The 22,300-nt window shown below is 40.4% G+C and overlaps 1 protein-coding gene across 1 annotated transcript in view; it reads right to left on the bottom strand.

Moving 5' to 3' along the window:
• Positions 1-21,957, bottom strand: part of CHCHD3 (coiled-coil-helix-coiled-coil-helix domain containing 3) — a 160,463-nt gene extending 138,506 nt beyond the window's left edge. Inside the window, exons 1-2 of the mRNA XM_075757290.1 lie at positions 21,786-21,957; positions 19,788-19,875 (exon numbers count right to left, since the gene is read on the bottom strand). Coding sequence (XP_075613405.1) covers positions 19,788-19,875; positions 21,786-21,869 — 172 coding nt within the window. The 5' untranslated portion in view covers positions 21,870-21,957. The remainder of the gene's footprint in view (positions 1-19,787; positions 19,876-21,785) is intronic.
• Between the last annotated feature and the right edge of the window lie 343 nt (positions 21,958-22,300).

The following is a 22,300-nucleotide window of genomic DNA, read 5'->3' as shown; positions in this document are numbered from 1 at the left end:
ACCAGCTCGCTTGGGACAACGTACCTTAGGGCTGTCTTCAAAGCCATCATCTGTCTCAGTAGCTGGCAGGGCAACTGCAGCTTTGTAGACATTAAAGTTAATGAAGATGTCACAAGGAAAATTCCTAACTGCACACTAACAGTCATAAATATTGAATCAGAAAGCGTACGTCGGCAACCTGGTATCTTCACAACAACAAGCTGTGGGCTTATAAACATGTTATGGGGCTTCCATAATTAAAACACTTTTCCCACCCACATTCCAATTTAATATGCATAATAAGCAAATATTATAGTATGCAAATACCCTCAATTTGCTCTTTCTCAATTTACTCCAGTTTGAACCATATCTAAATTCTACACATGACACAAAACACATCAACATCAACAGTAGCCATTTAAGTTGAACAGCAGAGAAAAGACAAAATATCAAATCCATTAATCTTCATTTAGAAAGAGTAGCCAACTATATAAATGACCAGGACTTGGGTAGCATACAATAATTGCCACTAGATCGGGGGGAAAAAGTGTATACTTTATTTCTTATTCAATTAAACAACAAGAAAACATCGTTAACTTTCCTGACATTCTTAAAAGTTGTCTCAAGCGGCTAACCACGGAAACAAAATCTGTTTCATCCCTGACATAGGTTACTTGAGGTCCAGGTCAAAGTGCACTGGTAAATCAATGCAAGACAGTCCATCTACACCTACCCACGGCACGTGCTGTCTGTGCATACGTAGAAGCTTCAGCTCATCAGAACTGTCAATCAGGTAACTCTATGAGCATAAAATTTCCTGGCAGAATTACACAGTTTAGTTTGCTTTGGATATCAGTAACACTGTCAAGGAACTCTTATCCCAGAGTCCTAAAAACGTAAGTTTTTAAGAAAGCCATATAAATATTCGTTTCACACTGAACAAAATAGTAAGATTTCTCATTTTGAAATCAAACTGTATGATTTCAATGTCATTTAAAGCTGTAGCAGATATATTTAGTGTGCTTAAATTAGGTGGTAAGTCAATGACACCGTTAAATATAGTCTTCCTTCTTTAATTATTTTTGAAAGAGCCTGGATTTGCTGGTAACAGAATACAAGAGGAAACAAGAAACTGTGTAGTGGTTAGTACATCAGTATTCTTGGCATACAACATTATTTTAAAAACATAAATGGCTTTCAAACACTGTTCTACCTAGTCTTTAACCATATAAATAGTCCAAATTAGCCTTACACTCAGTGGAATAAATAATGAACCATTCCTTCATTCCACCAACACTAAAAAAAAACCTCAAGAAATAAGTTGTTTGCTTTAGAGACCAAAGTATTTGTTTCTCTCCGTGTCTCTCTCACCAACAAAAGAATCCCTTAGAGACCCTCAGGACATTTAGTGGTATATGTACAAGTGAACTATCAGAAACAAGTGTCTATGTGTGCCAGAACAGTTGCTTTCATGAGTGACCTTATTACGCATTTCCCAAATTTCTTTATTATGAGCCACGGATGAGGGCATGGCCAGCATTTAAAGTGGTTGTTGGGGTTTTTTTTTAAATTTAATTATTATTTTTAAAGAATAGCACTCTTAAGAATAAATTCTATTTTCAAACTCATACAAATTTAACTACCAACACATACAGAAACTCTTCCATTTAAATTCAGAATTACAGGCACTTCCTACAATCATGGATTCAGTACAAACATAAAGTGCACCTCCAAGGACAGAAATTTGTATTAACTGTTAAATATTGGTAATGTGCAGCAATACTTAAACAAGCTCATAGGATAATTAAATACAAAAACAATGCAATTAAGTGTGCATAATTTAAAAATATTTAATATTTTAGTTTCCAAAGGCACTCTTGCATATATTACATTATCTATTTTACAATGTAAATGTGGATATCAATCAATTTATACTAATTTAAATTAGAAACAAGATGGTATGTGATCTAGAAATAACAAAGCAAAGTTAGTTCATACTCTATTTGGAACATCCTCTTTTCAGTATCCCATTATTGTTGTAACTTTAGCAGTAAATCCCAACAAGGAACTTACAAGGGGGGCAGGAAAAAACAGGGGAGAGCAGGATTACAAGGGTTTCCCCTGTGATTCTTTGAATTATGTTTTACCTGACTGTGCTTAGAAGCTATATTTAACAAGAATAACTCATTTCTGAGATTCGCACCTAAACGAGAAAAGCAGATAACTTTCATCACTCCCTAGCATGTCCAAGGTTACATTCTAATAAGCTAACAGAAAAATCAAGTAAACAGAAATGGATGCATACAATCCACAGAAAGACAGAAAATTAAAAAATACAAAATCCCGAGGCTAAACTGAGAATTAGTTCTTTTAACCAATACACAAAGTAGAAGTGGAGCACAGGAGAATAAAGTGGTAGGAGTCAAGAAACAAGGACACACGAGCAAAGCTCTCTGCAGGACAAGGCCATCCTGCTGCACCAAAGAGCAGCCAACCCTTCCAGTCACTGATGGCTTCGCAATAAATGCGTGAGCTCTTCCACTACAAAATCCTTATGCAATATTCAGTCTGGCTTTTCAGATCACCCAGAAAACCCATCAACCTCTCCCCTCTATCAGGCCTGAATGCACACAGGGAGAGATGTCCTGGAGTCACGACAATCGCGGTGGCAGAATACACAGAGGTTCTCACCACAAATTTAAAATTATATATTTGTGTGATTCTTCTGTCAGACTTCATGATTATTCAAAAAAAAAAAAAAAAAAAAGTGTTACAGGAATTTCGATGCAGTATAGTGAATCCTCAAAAATCTGTCAAGAATTTTCTTCCAGAAACTTAGAATTCATTACAAAAAATAGGCATGCTTGACACAGAAGAAACATCCTGTCTTAGAGGACTTAAGTTAGATATAACAGGTGACAGACACAGGGAAGCACTGTAAGAGAAGAAACAGGAAATATAGGCAATATATCTCGAAATATGTGACAGCTAATAAAATAAGTCATTTGCCACCAATAAGTGGACCGAGTTAAAGAAGCCAGTTAACATAAAAATGTACCCAATTTTTATTTCCTCTAGGAATTCCCACTGTGCCAGCTACATGACTACATGAAGTTTTATTGTAACTTTTAAAATTGTTCTCAAAATGCCCTTACAAGGCTGTGAATCATTTCAACCAAACCTTCTTAATAACCCATCCTTCTCACCCACCTCCATAATATGTGTATATAGATGAAATAAATTATTTCAGCAGCTATTTAGCCATAAGTCATTTTATTGTACCGTTCATTTTAAATAATTTTTAAAAAGTAATAATGAAACAGAAGTATCACATACATTTACAAGACCACGATGGGCAGAATACCCTTACATTGAAAACAACAGTTGAGAGACTTTCTAGCTCAGCTGTCTGTGCTAGTAATTCCTACTATACATACACTGTAAGGCTTCTCTTGCTGCATACAGTGGATAAAAGCATCAGGATTCCATAATTCAACATTTAAAAAATAATCATATTGTAAGCGATGATGGGAAGGATTTTATGATTCTGCTTTTAACAGGATTGAGCATGCAGTGTTCTTTCAGGACAACTTAAGTTGTCCAGTTTCTGATCTTTATGGTTCATAAGTTTACTGTAAAGCTATTTTATCTGACAGTATGGGGAAAACTTACTGGTATCCCTTTTATTTTCTTGGATAAAATAATTTCTAAATTCTTTCACCACATGTATTTCAATGAATGTCTTCTATCACTATAGAGCAATAATCATGTATTTCTACACATAATCGCTAGGTAAAAGGGTCTATAAACTAAAACAGCTCTTTAGTTTTCCATTAGAAGTCACCACTAACTGCGAAGAATTACTAGCTGCTATTGCACAGGCCTGCACTCCCTCATGGGACTCTCCACACTGTCAAGGCCACATAAATAGCAAATTTTGATGTTCAGTTCACCTGCTACCATCACCTTTAAAGAGGATTCTCCAGCTGTGATTGCACACTATCAGTGGCACTGAAAAGTCAATTTTACCCAATTACAGCTCTGGATTGCAGTCGCTTTGGACAGGAATAAGAAGATTCACAAAGCTGCTCATCACTGAATCAGAAAGCCCTTCGGTGAGGATATTTTCATGTACCTTTCCATTGGTGCGAATACAAGCTCAGAATAGCTCTAGGCATTGAATTTTATCGTCAAATGTCCATGTTCCAACTGTTTGTGGGGCAGGGGGTCCTGCTTTTACACAGATGTGGTTTAAAGCGTAGGAAACCAGCCTTGCTACCCAAAGAAGGTAAGTGAAGACTTCTAATGAGTGACAGAAAGGGATGAGTTAGCATGAACAGGTAACAAGATAAAGAATAATGTTATTTTCTGATACTGTGCATTCCATACATACTGTGCAAATGACTGCACACACTTAAAAGGAACAATACTCCCCTCTTTTTTTTTTTTTAACAAATAAATGTTCACAAGATACAAATTTCTGTTCACCTAACATTTCAACCTATGCTGAAATTTTGTGTTCCATTCACACTCACATATTGGTAATTTTAAATGATCTTATGTCCTATGATAGAGCCTGTCCTTTCACAGCAAACCAGTCTAAACAATCAATCAGGAGAAAGAAGGCAAGGCAAACAAACACACAGAAAGATAATCAAAGACTAGTATTTGATGGAGGATACAGCTTCATGATGATGATGCTTCATCAGCCTTCTTACCTTCAACCCCCCTTCACTACTGCTTACACTATTTCCAAAGCCAGCTGCATACTCACAGCTCCAAATGCCAAAGGAAAGTCTCTCTCTGCTTTTTGAAATTAAAAACCAACAGTATTTTCCTTCCCATGAGCAACTAAATGAATAATAACTTGGCTTCTTGGGGATTTAGGTTCTATTCCTCTTATACACACAATAATCCCACCTTCTCTCATGTCACGGTACTATTTGAGCAAAGGAGGTGAATTTTATGGCTGGCCCAGAGCTACGCACACAGTGACTGCCCACCAGCACGCTCATACTGACTGATGAGTAGCACAACACACTATAGGAGAGTTGCCTACCCGTCCTGTAGTAGGGTGTAATTCACAGGTCTCCCAGCCTCCTGAGGGGTCACGCAGTAGGTAATACTGTACAACTGCGGTTCCAAATGACCATCCCGAACTAATATCATACATCAAAAACTGCATTCACCACTAATTTACTCTGCTACTTAAAGCTATCACAAGACATGTCAAATTTAAGACGTTTTCTTTGAATTTTACTAGAGAGGGGAGGAACTGCTTGTTTGTCCTATCCCGCTGCTGTTCTTAAAGAATGGTGACTTTCTGCACCCAGTTCCTTTTCTTCAGCTGTTGAATTTGAAATGCGTGTGACAGCCAAGCATCAGAAAGCATGCCAAGAACAGCAGCACAACCACTAACTCCAGAACCTTCCAAAACCTAGTCTAGCCCATCTGCATGCATTGCCCCAAAGCATCTCCCTGCTTCATGTTGACTCAAGCTCTCCCAAATCCCCCAGGCTCATGGATGCAAAGCTCTACCAGAGTCTCGTAACTCTCCAGGATTCCCTCACCTCTGCCTTTCTACGGTTGGACTCGATGATCTTATAAGGGTCTTTTCCAAACTAAATGATTCTATGATTCTAGATGAATCAGGTACAGCTACAGAAGCTCTTGCTGCAAACCTCCACATATGATTACGTTCTCCAAGCTCAACCCTATCATCAGGCCATCTTTTCTTTCTCACCAGTAATGCTCTGAATTTTTTCCGGAGAGGGTTACACGCAGACAGGCACTGGCACAGGTTGCCCAGAGAAGCTGTGGCTGCCCCTGGCTCCCTGGCAGTGTTCAAGGCCAGGTTGGATGGGGCTTTGGGCAACCTGGGCTAGTGGAGGGTGTCCCTGCCCATGGCAGGGGGGTTGGAACTAGATGGGCTTTAAGGTCCCTTCCAACCCAAACCATTCTAGGATTCTGTGAAACACGGCAGTAGTACCATTGTCACCAATCCATTTGCAAATTTTCAGAAAACATGTAAATAAATTAATTATCCTCAAGAAATCTACCTCTCTGACTAGTTTGGATGAAACTGGTTAATAACTTCGAAAGTTATTCTGGGAAAGAGGGAAGATAAAAACAAATTATGTAAGAGGCCATAATGCAATGATACTGTCAAAAAACAAGTGAAAGTGGGTCTTTATAGGTAAAGGTTAGTGAAAGAAAAGAACAAGTGTTTCACCCAAAGATAACACTCATCAATACATCTGCTGATCCCATTAACCAGATTTCTCAGTGGTTGGATTTGCATGGAAAGATATATCAAGTTGCCAAACTTCTAATTTGTACATTTAAAGCAATCTAACACCATCGCACTAAATTTTAAAGGGAGTAAAAATTTTCCAGTAGAAGCTGACTATGCAGCAAAAAAAAAAAAGTGTAACCATGTCCATATCAAGTCCTGATTTTATTTATCGATGACATGGGCACTGAAACTGTGCATGAAGTCTGAAAGCAATCACTTCACCTAAAATCAGGTACAAAGAAGCCTGCAGTGATAAACAAGTGGATCTTTAACAGCTGTTGTGGTGCGCTCAAATCTAATCTCCTGTTCATTCATTCAAGTTATAACAACAGGCTGATACATGGATGTTTTGTATCAGCGCAGAGAAAACAGTAATTCCAGAATTTGTTTATTCAGCTCAGATGCATACTGCAGCACATTCAGTCTCATCGCTGCTGACTCGAGAAGGATACAAAGAAAAGAATTTAAACAGCATTACAATGTCCTGTAAATGAGAGTCACTGACTTAGAAAGGGAAGTGCAGGAGAATCTGTAAGTACTATCTTATGTCTTGAGCGTAACATTTCCAGTTTCCTACATTCCGTACAGCAGCGTGTTTATTTTAGAGAATAAACCCAAAGTCACACTTTAGTAACAGAGTGACAGAACACTTATTTTATGTAATGTTAGTGGTAGGACACAAGAAGTCAGATTAGAAATAGCCAATGCACACATTTCAAATATACGCACCACAAAAGTATCAAGGGCACTTAAGGGTATGTTTCTGCTGAGGAAGGCAGAGGTGACTTACAAAGCATTGTAGTGTGTCTTCCTTCAACTGCAGCAAAACTGGCTTTATATTTGTCAGCAGACAGCTACAATATTGTCAACTTTGAAATGTGGCAACTATTTTCAGCCCAATATTTAGCACTGTATTAGTGCCTGTAATAACAACTGAAAACTGATTGTAAACAATATGAAACTATGATGTTTATGACTATTTTCATTATTCAGAAATTATATAAAAATAAAGGACAAATGTTAAAATGTTTAAAATTCTCACACCACCAATAATCTAACATCTACATTTTTAAAAACGGGTAATGAGATCTGCTAACAAAACCAACTTTTTCAAATGACTGGTCTCTCAACTGATGTAATATTTATACCATCTCCACCACTGATAGCTTTTTAGTGTTGTAAGTTGTTAGCATTAAGAAAAACAAGATACTACAGAAGGATGTAGTGAGTAGTAGTATTGCCAAAAACAAGCAGATCCGATTCCACTCTAGGAATGAACTGCCTTGAGTAGTCATCAAGTAGCATGTTAACCCAGCACGGACGAGCAAATGTAAGAGCTAGCAGCACCTCAAATACTAAAAAATTAATCCAGGAATTTCATAAAAGGTTCAGGTAAAAACAAAGAGGCTGTTCTAGCAGGCAAGAGGACAGATATAAAAATCCTAAGGAGAAAGAGTAATCTGACTGTCAGCAAAGATGCTTCCAGTTAATTCAGGTGTATATGAAGTTCACTTTTTCTTTGAGTAAAACATTCTCTCCTCTCTTCTGCAAATGACAGCACAGATTAAAAGGAGCCACTGTGTTCAGCAATCTCTTAAACAGACAGACTGGCACAGAAACAGAAGATTGGTCCCTCAGTCAAAACTTAGTTGTCAAAGTGATGTGAAATCCAGTGCTGCTTTTCCAAAAATTACAGTTTCCTTAGGTTCCTGATTAGCACTGAAGTCACTCTTCTGTATAATCACTGCCTTTATTAATTCTTTCTATGAATTTCTACAGATACTACTTTTTCTACTTAAATTTCAGAATACTCAGTGCCATCTCCCCCTGTTGAGTAATGTCACTTAGTAACATCAGGGATAACTGAGCCCTTTCTCTTATGACAAGCTGCCTTCTTCCCACCAAAAAAAGAAAGAAAAGGAAAAAAAAAAAAAGAAGAAAAAAATAAAGTCAAGCATCTTGAATGAAACACTCAACTCTTTTTGTATAAAGCTCCAGAGATTAAGCAGAAATAGAAGCCTTTCAAAGGATGAACCACCATATCTCACCCCTAGCCTAGATGACTATCTTAGATTAGATGCTTATTTTTCGAGTGATTAACATTAGGTGAAATCAAACACAGTTAATGAAGCTAAAAATGAGAATCAGATAAACTGGTTTCATGAAGCATTGTCAGAGGTACACAACAAACCTTGCAAGCAAGGGGAAGACAGAACGTCCTTCCTCTATTTTTTTAAATTTAGATTTCAAAAAACAGTAGTAATACCTGAAAACTCCAATTTTCAGTCTGGTGTTCCCCAAAAGTTTAGTAATATATCTCAACATGAGATCATTGAAAAATCAAAGACTGCAGTACACACGCAAACCAGTTTGGAAAAAAAAAAAAAAATTGTAGCAGTAGCTGGAACTGCACACTGTTCCCCTGAGGCAGAAGAAAAAGTCTCTAAGTGGTTACCTCCTGTTTACCTAAAAAACAACTAGTACAAAGCTTTCAGGAAGAAGCACTATACGATACACTTAACCTGCCCAATCTGACAAGTGATGAAGAGTTTTAGTAACACTTCGCTGCAGCCTGAAGATGAAGGAATAAAACAAAGCTTTTCTTTTCATCTTAATGCGATAAACCATACATTTAAAGTATTCTTTAATATCACACTGAAGATTCTCTAACTGGTAAATAAATTGTGATGGCAAAAAAAGTAGCATTTACTGTTAAAACCACAAGATTTTATTACTTGGAGGTCTCCTTGTCCTGTACAACAATCTCTTACTGGTTCATTGGAAACTTGGTTTAGAAATATATTGATGCATTCTCTCCTTATAGCAGTCCCTCACTTACTATTATTTAAGGAAAGTTGCAGTCATAGTGGAGAGATAATCTGAATAACAATATATTTTACTATAAAACCAGACAGGATGCTATATAGCAGAATGACAATTTCCTCGCATAGTGCTATCAAGACTAATACTGGCAAAAGCAAACGGTTCTAATTTAGTCTTTGGGTTTATTTCATTAAAATTATCAATATTTTTTATTTTATTCTTTAAGATAGCAAAATCATTCAAACTGCTCCAAATTACTTCTATTCTAACAATCGTTTAAATTATATACCCTTTTATCTTAGCCAGCTATCTGGTCTTTTTTGACCTATAATCCCAGGAAGGTCTCTGAAGGACAAAGGAAAAATAGCTGGGCTTTATTCTGCTGCCCAGACACAGCATGGACTAGAGAAGTCAAAGGCTGAAATTTCAGAGAAAATATTAAATAGTTCAATGCCTACTACTGTCAATCTTCAGTACATTTAACTCTCGATATGAATCAAGAACTTAAGCACATGTGAACTATGATTTCTGCAAGCACATACATGGGAGATTTCTAATAAGGACTGCAACAAATGTGTCCCAAACAGGCATCTTCCTCTGTCAAATTCTGATTTCTAATAGATAATGTAACTGAAATTAATTAAGAAGGGGGGGGGGGGGGGGGGGGAGAAGAAAAAAATGCATGTTGCCAGACAGATTTTTATTTAGTTCTAACTTAAAAAAACACCAACCCAAATCCAAAAAAGCCCCACAGTGTCTCTTCCCAAGTCTGCCTCATAAACATTTGATAAATTCTGGATGCGTTATCAAAAAGTTCAGCCTATGGCTAAGCTCTGACCATTTATGCTCAAAGGTCTAAAACTTTGCCAGGGTTTACCTACAAAACGAGTCAGTACTCAGAACTAGTAAAAGGCAACGGCACCAATTGGATGCATAAATGCATAACCATTTAGTCCTTAAAACTCATTAGTACACACTGTTTGCAAAGGGCTCCACGAACTGTGCACAATCTCTTTTTCCCAGGTTATTTTTTTTCTCCGTGTTTTTAGAGACAATTTCCCTAGCTTTCTTAATTAAGCTTACTGCAGCACTAGAAATTAATACAAGAATCACAGGCCAGCCACCAACAGTTGTTTTTCAACATGATTTTCTGCTAACTCCTGGAAGATTATGTTTCACCATGCACGAATCTCCTGCTTCCACATCAAAAAGCAAGTGGTTCTAACTTTTAACTCACAAGCCATTTCTAAGCAAATACTTTGGATATGCTTGTTATACTAGCTACGACAAAAATTGCTTTATATGTGCACTGCACAACTACTCCAAAAGATTTTTAGAGCAAACGTCTGCACTCAGTAAACCCTAATAGAGCACATGCAGCCTTAAGCAGAATAGCATGAAATTTAATTTTGTCAAATCCACTAGAGACCACACAGTATGTGGTACATAAGAATTACCTGCTTCTAAGAATATATAGAAACAAAAATGACACTTCTAAACGAACGCCCATTGAAAGATAAATTCTGCCTATCTGCAAAAAGCCACACACACAGAAAAACATTTGTAAAAGAAAAACCTATGAAAGAAGCTGACTATCGTCACGACGAATCTACCTTGGCCCAAGACCTAGGTACTTATGAGTACAAGTAGGACAGGACCTGACATATAACATACTCTTTCTTTAGATTTCATTTGGAATACCAAAACTTCTCTACCAGCTGTAAAATGAGAACCCCTAAATAAATCAATTTAATGTCCAGCTAATATTAGACAATATTCATGGGATATATTGGCTTTCTCACCCTGACCTTCATGTAGGGGAAACAAAACCAAAGAGAACCCCACAACTCAGTCCCACAAGCTCTCAAAAATCTAATTCTTCCATTTGCAGAACCTGTGAAAACCTTAGAATTGGTTTCTTTAGTTCCCTTTAAAACACTGAATAACAACAAATAAAGCAATAGCAGAAGGAGAGAGGGGAGATGGGAATCACTTACTGCAATTCTAGCCTTAAATGCCTCCCACACACAGACCACTTTCTTCATACAAATTTGAACATAATCATTTCATTAAAATGAAAGAAAGAAACAGAGGGAGAGAGGAAGAGAGAGACAGAAAGACCTCTTCTACATTTGTCCCATCCTTCCAACTGCACAACCAAACTTAAACCAAATTTATATCGTGCTAAACTCCAGGTTAACTTTAACACAAACATCATTTCTTGGAGCATATTTAAGTGGGCACATTTCAGGCAGTCCACTACTATACTGAGATATATTTCAGGGGACTGGTTGGGTTGGCTTTTTCAATTGTTATTACTAATTTACCTGTCCAAGTTACTTCTTGTTTAGGGGAGGGAAAACAAAACAAAAAAAAAAAGGTTAATCCTTCCTGGAATGGCATAAAATTTTATTTCAGTATTAGGGAAAAAAAAAAATAATTCCAGTCTACAAAAGCTTGAGGATTGTTTCACCTCACAACACTCTCCTGAAGATGCAGTCCAGGCTGCTTGAGCTACGCCTGCGCTCTCCAGCTCCAGTAATTGCATGATCAGGCTTACTCCCTTCCGCTAGCACTGGCACTTCCGCGATCGGTGGTGAAGTTGCTTAAGCAGCAGCTTCAGGAAAGAAAAACTTCACGTAAGTTTAACATAATCTGCAAAGCTGTTCCAAAAGGTGGTTGTCACCAAAAAGGACAAGTGACACTGTTGCTCCTCTGTGTGCTCCTGCTTCCCTTCTCTGAATACACAAGGTTCAACTAAGGGAGTGAAGCTGGTACAAAACTCTTCTCGTAGGCTGTTTCCAGATGGTTTCAATCACTGGACACCAAGTTATTATAGGAACAGACATGATCAGATGCAAGACCGTTGGATGAGGTTAGCTGTAACATCAGCCTATAGCTTTAAATACATGACATTTGCATGAGAAGTTCCAACACCTTTTGCCATTCGTTCTTGTTCTACCTTTGGACATTTGTTTAAAATGTCTGTTGTTCTACAGGATGTATCAGCACTCAAAACGCAATTAAAGTGGGCAGCCCAATGGCACAGTCCTGATCACATCTCAAAAATGATATTTCAGTGAAGAAGCAAAACTTTTGAATTGGACAAATGGTGGGAATATAGCACAACAGAATAAGCGAGGCACATCAAGGTTTTTGTATTCCCACCTCAAAAAAAATTCTGTTCCTGAGGCGAGCATTCATAAGCTTCTAGATATTCCTCTTATACAATTATGTACCTTTTTCATATTCGACAATCCAAGTCTTTTAAACAATTAAATTAGGGCTTTTTGCCTATTCTTTAATATTTTCATCATGTCTACCCAACCCTCCATTAATCATGCACCATCTTTTTGACGGGGTTAATACTGTCCTTTAAGGACACGGAGTGACCTAAGCCCTCCCACAGCCCTGAACTCCCAATTACTATAAACTAAACCAAAAACAGATGTACAAGTTGCATTATTTGCTAGTTTTTCCTTCTAATTTCAGTATCATTTTACAAGGACATACCCAGCCACCTGAAAGCATTCACAGAACACCTTGCATGTCACACAGACAGTGAGAACTTTAATTTATGCAATACTTGCTTCATCTCCCATGCATAATTCTATCTTCCCTATACTCCTGCAATCCAGTGACATGAATGTCAGACTCAACTAAAGATTTGCTGTTACAGTGACAGCATTAAAAGTTTGGCATCTTTAGCAGTCTAGTGAGTTACAAGACATTTCACCTTTTGATAATAAAATACTTCCATCAATAGTGAACCTTTAACCCAAAGAATATCAATATACATCACTGAAAATAAAGTTATCTCCAAGAAACTCAGTGACAACTAAGTGGCAATACAGCAAGCCACAGGAGAGCAGGAGTGAGCACTGCAGCATCACATATACAAGAATAACCAAGGCAGCTTGCTCAAATTTAGATCACGCATCAAAAAATATATACTCTGCGCAAGCTATTGCCTGAGTGTCAGAAGCAATGACATTCTCCTGAAGCTGTCCTTTCTCTACACGCCAATGTATTATGCCATATATCTACTTCCTTCATCAAGAGCACTAGCATGAACCTTACTCAACAAAACTGCCAAATATTCTTCGGAACGTATTCCTCCCATGACAGCTACATTAGAGGCTTCCAAGATTTTCAGACCAAAAGCCCATCACAAGTCATCAGTATTTCCAACAAATATCTCTGCACCCCGTTGAAAAACTTCTATTTTCCACCCTCCCAGAGGTCAGCAGGAAGTCAAACCAAAATCATAAGTATACTATTAAAAACAAACCCAGTATCACAGAACCACAGAATCACAGACTGGTTTGGGTTGAAAGGGACCTTAAAGACCATCTAGTTCCAACCCCCTGCCACGGGCAGGGACACCCTCCACTAGACCAGGTTGCCCAAAGCCCCATCCAGCCTGGCCTTCAACACTTCCAGGGATGGAGCATCCCACGCCAGTGCATCACCAATCTCACAGGGAAGACTTTTTCCCTTCTATCCAATCTAAATCTCCCCTCCTTCAGTTTAAAGCCATCCCAACTTGTCCTGTCACTCCCTGCCCTTGTCACCAGCCCCTCTCCAGCTTTCCTGGAGCCCCTTCAGGGACTGGAAGGCTGCAATAAGGTCTCCCTGGAGCCTTCTCTTCTCCAGGCTGAACAACCGCAACTCTCTCAGCCTGTCTTCACAGGAGAGGTGCTCCAGCCCTCGGATCATCTTTGCGGCCTTCTCTAGACTCATTCCAACAGGTCCACATCCTTCTTGTACCAGGGACCCCAGAGCTGGACTCAGTACTGCCAGGGGGGTCTCACCAGAGCAGAGCAGAGGGGCAGAATCCCCTCCCCTGACCATCTGGTCACACTGCTTTTGATGTAGTCCAGGATACGGCTGGTTTTCTGGGCTGCAAGCACGCATTGCTGGGTCATGCTGAGCTTTTCATCAACCAACATATTATGCTACAAGATGCAAATCATGGCCTTCCAGGCTACCAGTGGTCCACAGACCAGCTCAGTTTGTTGACTGAGGAATTCTACTTGATTTATTTCACAGAGGTTTTCAGTACCAGTTCAGTTTAAAACCACCTTCTAGAAAGTACCAAGAGCTGTAACCAAAGCAGGACAAAATAAACACTACCAAATGGAGAGACCAAGCCCTCCTGGTTGCTGCTACATGAAGAAAGGTTGCAAATCCATGTCAGTGGCTGAAAAGAACTGCTTGAGATTTACAGGTGTCTCACAGCAAAGTAAACAGCAGGGAATCAACCCAGGCACTGCTAAAACTCTGTTGTTTTCCTTTTCTAAAAATAAGAGGAATTCTACAAAGTCAAATCACAGAAATGTCAGCTTACTCCATCTTTCAGTTTATGCACAGAAAAAAAAGTATTGTCGCAACAAAAAGGTAGATGAAAACAATTAATACGTTAAAGGGCACAGAACTAAAGGGATTTATTTGCAGTGGATTCTTGCTTAACTGGCATAAATTTAGCCAAACTCTGTAAACTTCCACATACTCATGAAAAGGGAAAATACAAAACAATTCAAAGTTACAAGCAATAAAGCAGAGCCTCCCACAACATTTAGCATGAGGTATTCCAGTTTTACCTTTTTTCATGCAGCATTTGACTATCCACAATTACTAGGACCATCAACACATGCTGCAATTCTTCAAATAAAAAAAAAAATAATCTTCCTAAAGGTGGACAAGGAACAAGGTCAGGACTCTAGTGTAAAAGTTCTCAGCCACATTCTCTTGGGCTGCACGTTGCAAGAGACCATCCCGGGTGGTCACAATGGTCCTGTCTCAAATTCTAAGGATTAAAAATGCTCTGTTGCACTTAGCAAACTTATTTCACACTCTGCTGTCAAATCACAGGATCACAGAATCATTCAGGTTGGAAGGGGCCTCAGGAATTCATCTTGTCAAACTCTCTGCTCAAAGCAGGGTCAGCCTTCAAATCAGACCAAGTAGCTCAGGGATTTACCCATCCACACCTTGAAAGCCTCTGAGGATGGAGACTGCCAAGCCTCGCTGGGAAGCCTCTCGCAATGCCTGACTGGTTTCATCGTGACAAAGTTTTTCCCTATTGCCACTCTGAACCTCTCCTGCTTCAGTGTCCACCATCTCCTGTCCTCCTGCAATACATTACCATGAAGATCCTGGTTAAATTGGTCAAGCATAATTTATGCTTGGTAAATCTCCAACTAGAACCTAATTCTTCTAATACTCATTCCTGAACATCTCAATAATACTTCCTTATATACTTCTGACTGAGCCAAGGTACCGTGGCCACTGAAACTCCACCAAAAGACATGGACACCAACACAGCAGAGTACACGATTGAAAGGCATCATTCCATACAAACAAACAAGGATAAAAAATATATTTTTCTCCATTGGAAACATGCCAGGTCTAACCTAATTTCTGAGGACGCTGTGGTGGGTTGATCCTGACTGAGGGCCAGGTGCCCACCAGAGCCGCTCTATCACTCCCCTCTTTCATTAGACAGGGGAGAAAAGGTACAATGAAAGAAAACTTACGGGTCGAGATAAGGACAGGGAGAGATCATTCTCTAATTATCATCACGAGCAAAACAGACCAAACTTAGAGAGGGAATTCATCTTATTTATTACTAAGCAAAACAGAGTAGAGGAATGAGAAATAAAACCAAATCTTAAAACACCTCCCCCCACCCCTCCCATCTTCCCGGGCTCAACTTCACTCCCGGCTTCAACCTCCGCCCCCCTCAGCGGCACAGGGGGACGGGGAGTGGGGGTTACGGTCAGTTCATCACACGGTGTTTCTGCTGCTGCTTCATCCTCAGGGGGAGGACTCCTCTCTTCGTTCCCCTGCTCCAGCATGGAGTCCCTCTCACAGGAGACAGTCCTTCACAACCTTCTCCAATGTGAGTCTCCTACATGGGGTGCAGACCTTCAGGAGCAAACTGCTCCAGCGTGGGTCCCCCACGGGGTCACAAGTCCTGCCAGCAAACCTGCTCTGGCGTGGGCTCCTCTCTCCACGGGGCCACAGATCCTGCCAGGAACTTGCTCCAGCGTGGGCTTCCCACAGGCCACAGCCTCCTTCAGGTGCCTCCACCTGCTCTGGCATGTGGTCCTCCACGGGCTGCAGGTGGAATCGCTACACCCCCTCATCCTCCCTCCATGGGCTGCAGGGGGACACCCTGCTTCACCATGGTCTTCACCACGGGCTGCAGGGGAATCTTGCTCCGGCGCCTGGAGCACCTCCTCCCCCTCCTTCTGCACTGACCTTGGTGTCTGCAGAGTTTCTCACATCTTCTCACTCTCTCTCCGGCTGCAAAAGCGCTAAGTGTTTTTTTTCTCTTTCTTAAATATGTTATCACAGAGGCGCTGATTGGTTTGGCCTTGGCCAGCGGTGGGTCCATCTTGGAGCCGGCTGGCATTGGCTCTATCAGACACAGGGGAAGCTTCTAGCAGCTTCTCACAGAAGCCACCCCTGTAGCCCCCCCCGCTACCAAAACCTTGCCATGCAAAACCAACACAGACGCATCAGCAGCGCTCACTTTATTACACACCTACACAATACATAGTACTTTATGACATGGGTCCTTTGCCAATTTGTTTTCATAAAGACAGTATAGTAACAACAACAAGTAATACAGTTAAAGATATATATTAAAAAAAAAAAAAGAGAGAAAAAACCTCTGGTTCCTCAGTGTAACTTTCTGCAAAGGGAAAAAAATGGCTGAGATGCAGAGACTCTTGATAATTTAAGCATTTGTTCTTTTTTTTTTCCATAATAGGCTATTAGCTTTTCAGATATCCACTAAGCTAAAATGAATTAAACCAGTCCCTTTGTCTGTTATGACTAAAGCTTTAGGTATAATACACACTCAGAAAAAAAAAAATAAAATTCTCGTTTTCTCATTGTCTGACCAAATTACTTTTCATCAATATTGCTTTAGGAATTACAGACATACTTTAAAGATTTTACACTTGTTAAATATTTCAGTGCATTTAATATTACTCAGAAGTCAGAAAATGATCCCAGTGAGCTAGGATGCTTTAAGACGTAGTATTTAGATGTCAGATTTCATTGAAAGCGTATGTAATTTCATTTTCCGACCCCAAACTGAAGTCAATAAATTCATCATATATTGGCAAGCAACAAGATACACATTCTTTCTGTAATCTAATACATTATTCCTCCACCAAAAGCTGTCAAAGACTTGACTTAAAGAAAAGGTTGGTTTTAATAGCTCTAATGTTTCTCCCTCTAGACATCTTTTTTATTTTCGTAGAAAAGTCTTATTTGTCTAGAATATGTAACAATATAAATGCAGGCTAACAAACTGTCAAGTTCAAAAGTTGCCCAGCTGGTAATCCAAAAGCCAGAGCCAGCCTCCAAACACCACTATCCTTGGAAAACTCTCTTCAGAAGCAGAAAGCGATGCCCTGTCAGAAAAACAAGTCACTATCACCAGATTCATAAACAGGACGGGAGGAGCTGCCTGGGGAGAGGTCTCTCATTAAGGGTGCAAAGAGGCTTTACGAAGAAACCAAGCCCCAGCACTGCTGCATCACGGAAGGAAGATCCCCAGATGTGGGATCCAGTCCCCACAGCCATCAACAGAGATTCATTCAATACTAAGTGATCAGAGCAGGAGCTCTGAAGCAAGTACCCTTCCTGTAATGACACCGTTACCAGACAAATGCAGACTCTGACAAGGTAGATGTAACTACGAAATAAACAAATAGGTTGACTGTTCTTACAGCATCAAAGAAATTCAATAGTTTGTAATTCTTCATCAAAAAACATTCAGTGAAAGAGGAATGGATGGTATGGTAACATGTACTTAAGTATAATTTAATCCTCTTAAATGCTAAAATGATTTGTAACTGAGGTATAATACCAATTATACTTTCTTGGGGAAATACAAGCACTTCACCTAAATCACTAGTTCTTAAAGCAAAAATATGCGTAAGGATTCCCAAGCTTGCGAATGGTCAAGCGATTTATTAAGCCTTTCAATAAATAAAAATTTTAAAAAAGCACTATTTCCAAGACACAAAGAGAAACAAAATAAAGGATCAAGATATATATATACCATGAATTAGCAAAGAATTACTGGGGTATTACAGCCTTCATCTCTAGTCACCACATCCCAAAAACCACAGATACTTATTCACAAGACTACTTCTGTAAGTCAGGCTTACAGATGAAAAAGCAACAAGCACTGCCATGAAAGCAGGTAGGATGTGCAAGTACTATTTCACGTAAATCCTGTACCTAGAATAATTCCTTCACCACAGTAAAATACACGTACGTAATGAGAAGACTACTACTTAAGAAGAAAAGAGATGGACAATCTGCAGTCCATGCATGAAACTACAGCCCTACTCCATTCAAACCTTACTTAAACAAGTATTAAATTCTAAGCAATTTTATTTGCAAACTACATTTCACAAGCCAGGTGACAGTTTAAGTAATTTTTAGCACTGATATTTTCCTCGCCTTCACTATGCCACAGTCGTCGTCTTCATAAAGTGAAAAACCAAACCTCCAAAACAGCATCATTTGGAAGCCTCGATCTTTGTAAAACATCCTGTGTTGGATTTGCTCGACATCGTTAGACGCTTACATCTGACCTCTTCGCCCCGGTATTCCTGGAGGGCAATTCATCTTACCCGGAAGTAGAATTCTCAAATAAGCCAGATTAATTGTTCCCCAAAATGTCTTTTTCTTTCTACTGACTACCGAGGGAGCTCAGCTCAGATATAGACACCTACACCACAGACACCTTCAATTAAGCAACAAAAACCCAACCTCCTTTGCTTCAGATGAAAGATGCTACGTTCTGTTCATTCAAGTCTTGCTGCAAGACCTGCTACTGCCACAGGACTTATTTTTAATCAGTGTTGAATTTTGGTGGGATTTTTGTAAGTATCAAGGCAAAAGGCCCTTAGGGAATACTGATATCATTAATATTTCTGGAACACTGATAAGAAGCCGTATTCAAACCTTATGGGTTTCATGTAGTTGACAAACATAAATCACCTGCTCCAATCTCTGCCATTCACTTTCATTCCTTCAGTAGCTACATCGTATTCCCTGTGCTGAGGTATTTTAAATTAGAGGACAGGCTGCCTGGCACAAAACCTGTTCGGCGCATGTGAACGGGTCTCAATAATGAAATATAAAAAGTTAAGCAAGCCATCATTTTGAGCCATCGATCTGTAGAAACTGTATGCAATTTATTTCCACTATTCCACGATAGGAAAATAGCATATTATTCTTTTAATGTTTGCTTAAGTATATCGCAACAGAAGCTCGCTATACTAAAATTCAGTGTTTATTAAGTATGCAAGAATTTTCACTTCAGAACTCAGTACATATTTGGAATGAATATTTGCTTATTCTGTAGGTTGGGGGTTTTTTATTTTAAAAAGTCTTCAACAATGGATAATACCATAGAAAACCAAGTCTAATAAACAGTTGTGATTTGCACTTTAATGTCAGTCAGAAGAAAACGAAGAGTAATTTAGCTCCTCTAAAAGCCTACAAAGTACTTCCTTCTTCAAAAGGAGATGAGCAAAAAAAGTTAATGTCAAAAAAATCACCTCTATGAAATGGCAATGAGTTCATTACAATGCTCTGAAAGGCACGTTTGATTTTCTTCCTCACATTAAAAAACAGAAAAGCATGGGCATACCTGCACCAGATGCTGATCGGTGCTGAGACTGCGATCTTCCACTGGGTGAAGACGGTTCCTTCATACGATCAATGACACTGTCAGAGAGCTGAAAAATATAAACCCCAACCCAGAGTCAGACTACATGTCCTTTATGCCCATTACCCCTCTCTTTCCCCAAAAAATGAAGTAAAACTTTAAAAAAAAAGAGCATAGAGCCCCAACATAAGGTATGAAAGCTGCTAAAATTCTATCCACACTGGAAAATAAGCTTTCTATTTTCCCTTATTTGTGGGGTGAGCGCTCATCTCTGAGTGCAAACAATTAGACTGAACAAGATTATTTTGGCTCTGAAAGAACACAGGAAACCAGTATGACAAAATATAGGATACAGGGAACGGTAAAGGAAACAACACCCTTTGATACTTCATGTGTAATTAATCAACCTTTTTGCCTTTCTCAGTTAGTTGGATGACAGTCAAATACCACACTGCAGGTGCAGAGGACTGAACCCAGGAGGAACTTCACCCTGACAAAGCTCTCAAAATACTTGTGCAACACAAGTGGGCACAGCAAGTGTAGTCAGCTGCTAAGCTCATTCTAATGTTGACACATGAACACACAAACATACTGTCACAAATTACGCAAAATCAAACAGAAGAAGAGTAACATCCAGTTTCAGATCTACTGTAGCCCAAGGGGAAAAAAAAACAACAGAAGGTGAAGAAGTAATAACATGAAAGCTTTTTGTTTTCCAACTTACAAGTTTCTATTGGTTTCCTCGAACACCAAACTCTACCAAAATACTGTTTTGACTGCCCAAGGGAATTAATTTTAATTGGCAAATTCCTTACTAAACCTACAGCATGACATCTCTCACTGGCAGAAATCTGTGTTACAAAGATTTTGCTAAAATGTGTAATCTAAAACGCCACTGAAAGTGTAAAACTCCTTCAGCATAAGAATTTTTAACCCAGTCTTAAAACTCTCAATTTAACTTCACAGTTTACATATGTAAACAGACCCACTTTTGAATGCCCTACTGACTAACATTTATTTAGTGAAGCTACATCTTCCTATTATATGTAATATCATTCAGGGTATTTTTCTCCAATATTTCAAGATCCAGGATCCTTTAGGGAAATTCTAACAGCCCTTCCCAGTATTTAAGCATGGCTCAGAGCAGATGGACTCTGCTGTGAACACTTACATTACTGTCACCTATTTGCCTGAGAGCATTAAATGACCAGAACTGAAAAGTATTAGTACACCAAAACAGGCAGCAGTTACTCTCACAGTTCATTCCACACCACTCCTCCCTACAAGCAGTAATGAAAAATAAAAGAAAACTTATTATCATTCCTGGTATGAACAACACAGTGCCTTCCATTGAAAGATTTGTAAGCTGCAAGATTTCTCAACGTGTCACAAACTATCTTCTGGTATACTGTAGGCAACAGCATGCCATAAATAGGGAAAGAACGGGAATGCTTCTGCAGGTACACAGGAAGTCGGATACACAGCATGTAAGAGTGAGAATAGGGGAAAGGGAGGAGCTCTCATATGTAGAGGTCAGGGAAAGACAAAATAAGCTCTTCTAGTCACACATCTCTCCTACAACTGTTCTGTCACCCGTCTTTGGGCAAGGATCCCCGATGACAGCTCCTTATTCACGGCACGCTTCGTGCCGCGACAGACGCCTCCAGACTGCACCTGAGCACCGCGGCTCCCGCCGGGGCCCTGAAAGACCCAACTGCTAAAGCGGAGCGGGGCCGGGAAAGGGGTGGAGGTCACTGCGGGAGAGCGGACGGAAAGAGAGGAGAGCAACCGCGAGGCGTGAAGGGACGGAGCTGCAGGGCCAGGGGCAGGTGCCACCAGCGGAGAGGCAGAAAAAGACGAGAGAGGGAGCGGGGCGGGCCGAGGTCGACGCAGCCCGGGGCGAGCCAGGCCCCATGTGTCCCTGTGGGTCCCGGTGAGAAGCCCTGGCCCGGGAAAGCCCCGGGGGAGCCCCGCTCTCACCCGCACGCCCTTCACCACCGTGATGTTCTCATTCTCGTCCGCCTCGAAGGTGACGCGCCGGGTTGTGCTCCCGCCGCCGCCCATCTTCGCCCGGCGCCACCAGGCCGCGACCAGGGACGGCCCCAAGGAGACTCGCGGTCCCCGCTGCCAGCGCGCCCCGCAACAACACCACCCCTCATTGGCCCGCCGCTCTTCTCACCCCGCCCACTGCGCGTAGAACCCTGTTCCCCATTGGCTATGGGGCCGTAGCCATGGAAACCGCGCACCCCCGCTGAAGAGCGGCGTGGTACCCGGAAAGGGCGCGGAAACTTTTTCGGTTAAAACTTCACTGGGGCGCAGACTACAACTCCCAGGATGCCCCGCGCCAAGAGGTGAGGGCGGGCCCGGTGCGCCTGCGCGGTGCCCGCTGGGTAGTGTAGTTTTCTCCAGCCCCGGGCTGTGCCTTGACTGCGGGGCTGCACTGCGGGCGGGCAAGTGTCGTCCCTCAGGGCCCGTTGGGGTCTCCCGGGGCACGG

This window comes from Balearica regulorum, chromosome 1, assembly GCF_011004875.1.
Source record: "Balearica regulorum gibbericeps isolate bBalReg1 chromosome 1, bBalReg1.pri, whole genome shotgun sequence".
NCBI lineage: Eukaryota > Metazoa > Chordata > Aves > Gruiformes > Gruidae > Balearica > Balearica regulorum.
The sequence above is the reverse complement of the archived record's forward strand: the minus strand, read 5'-3'. Positions and strand labels throughout refer to the sequence as shown.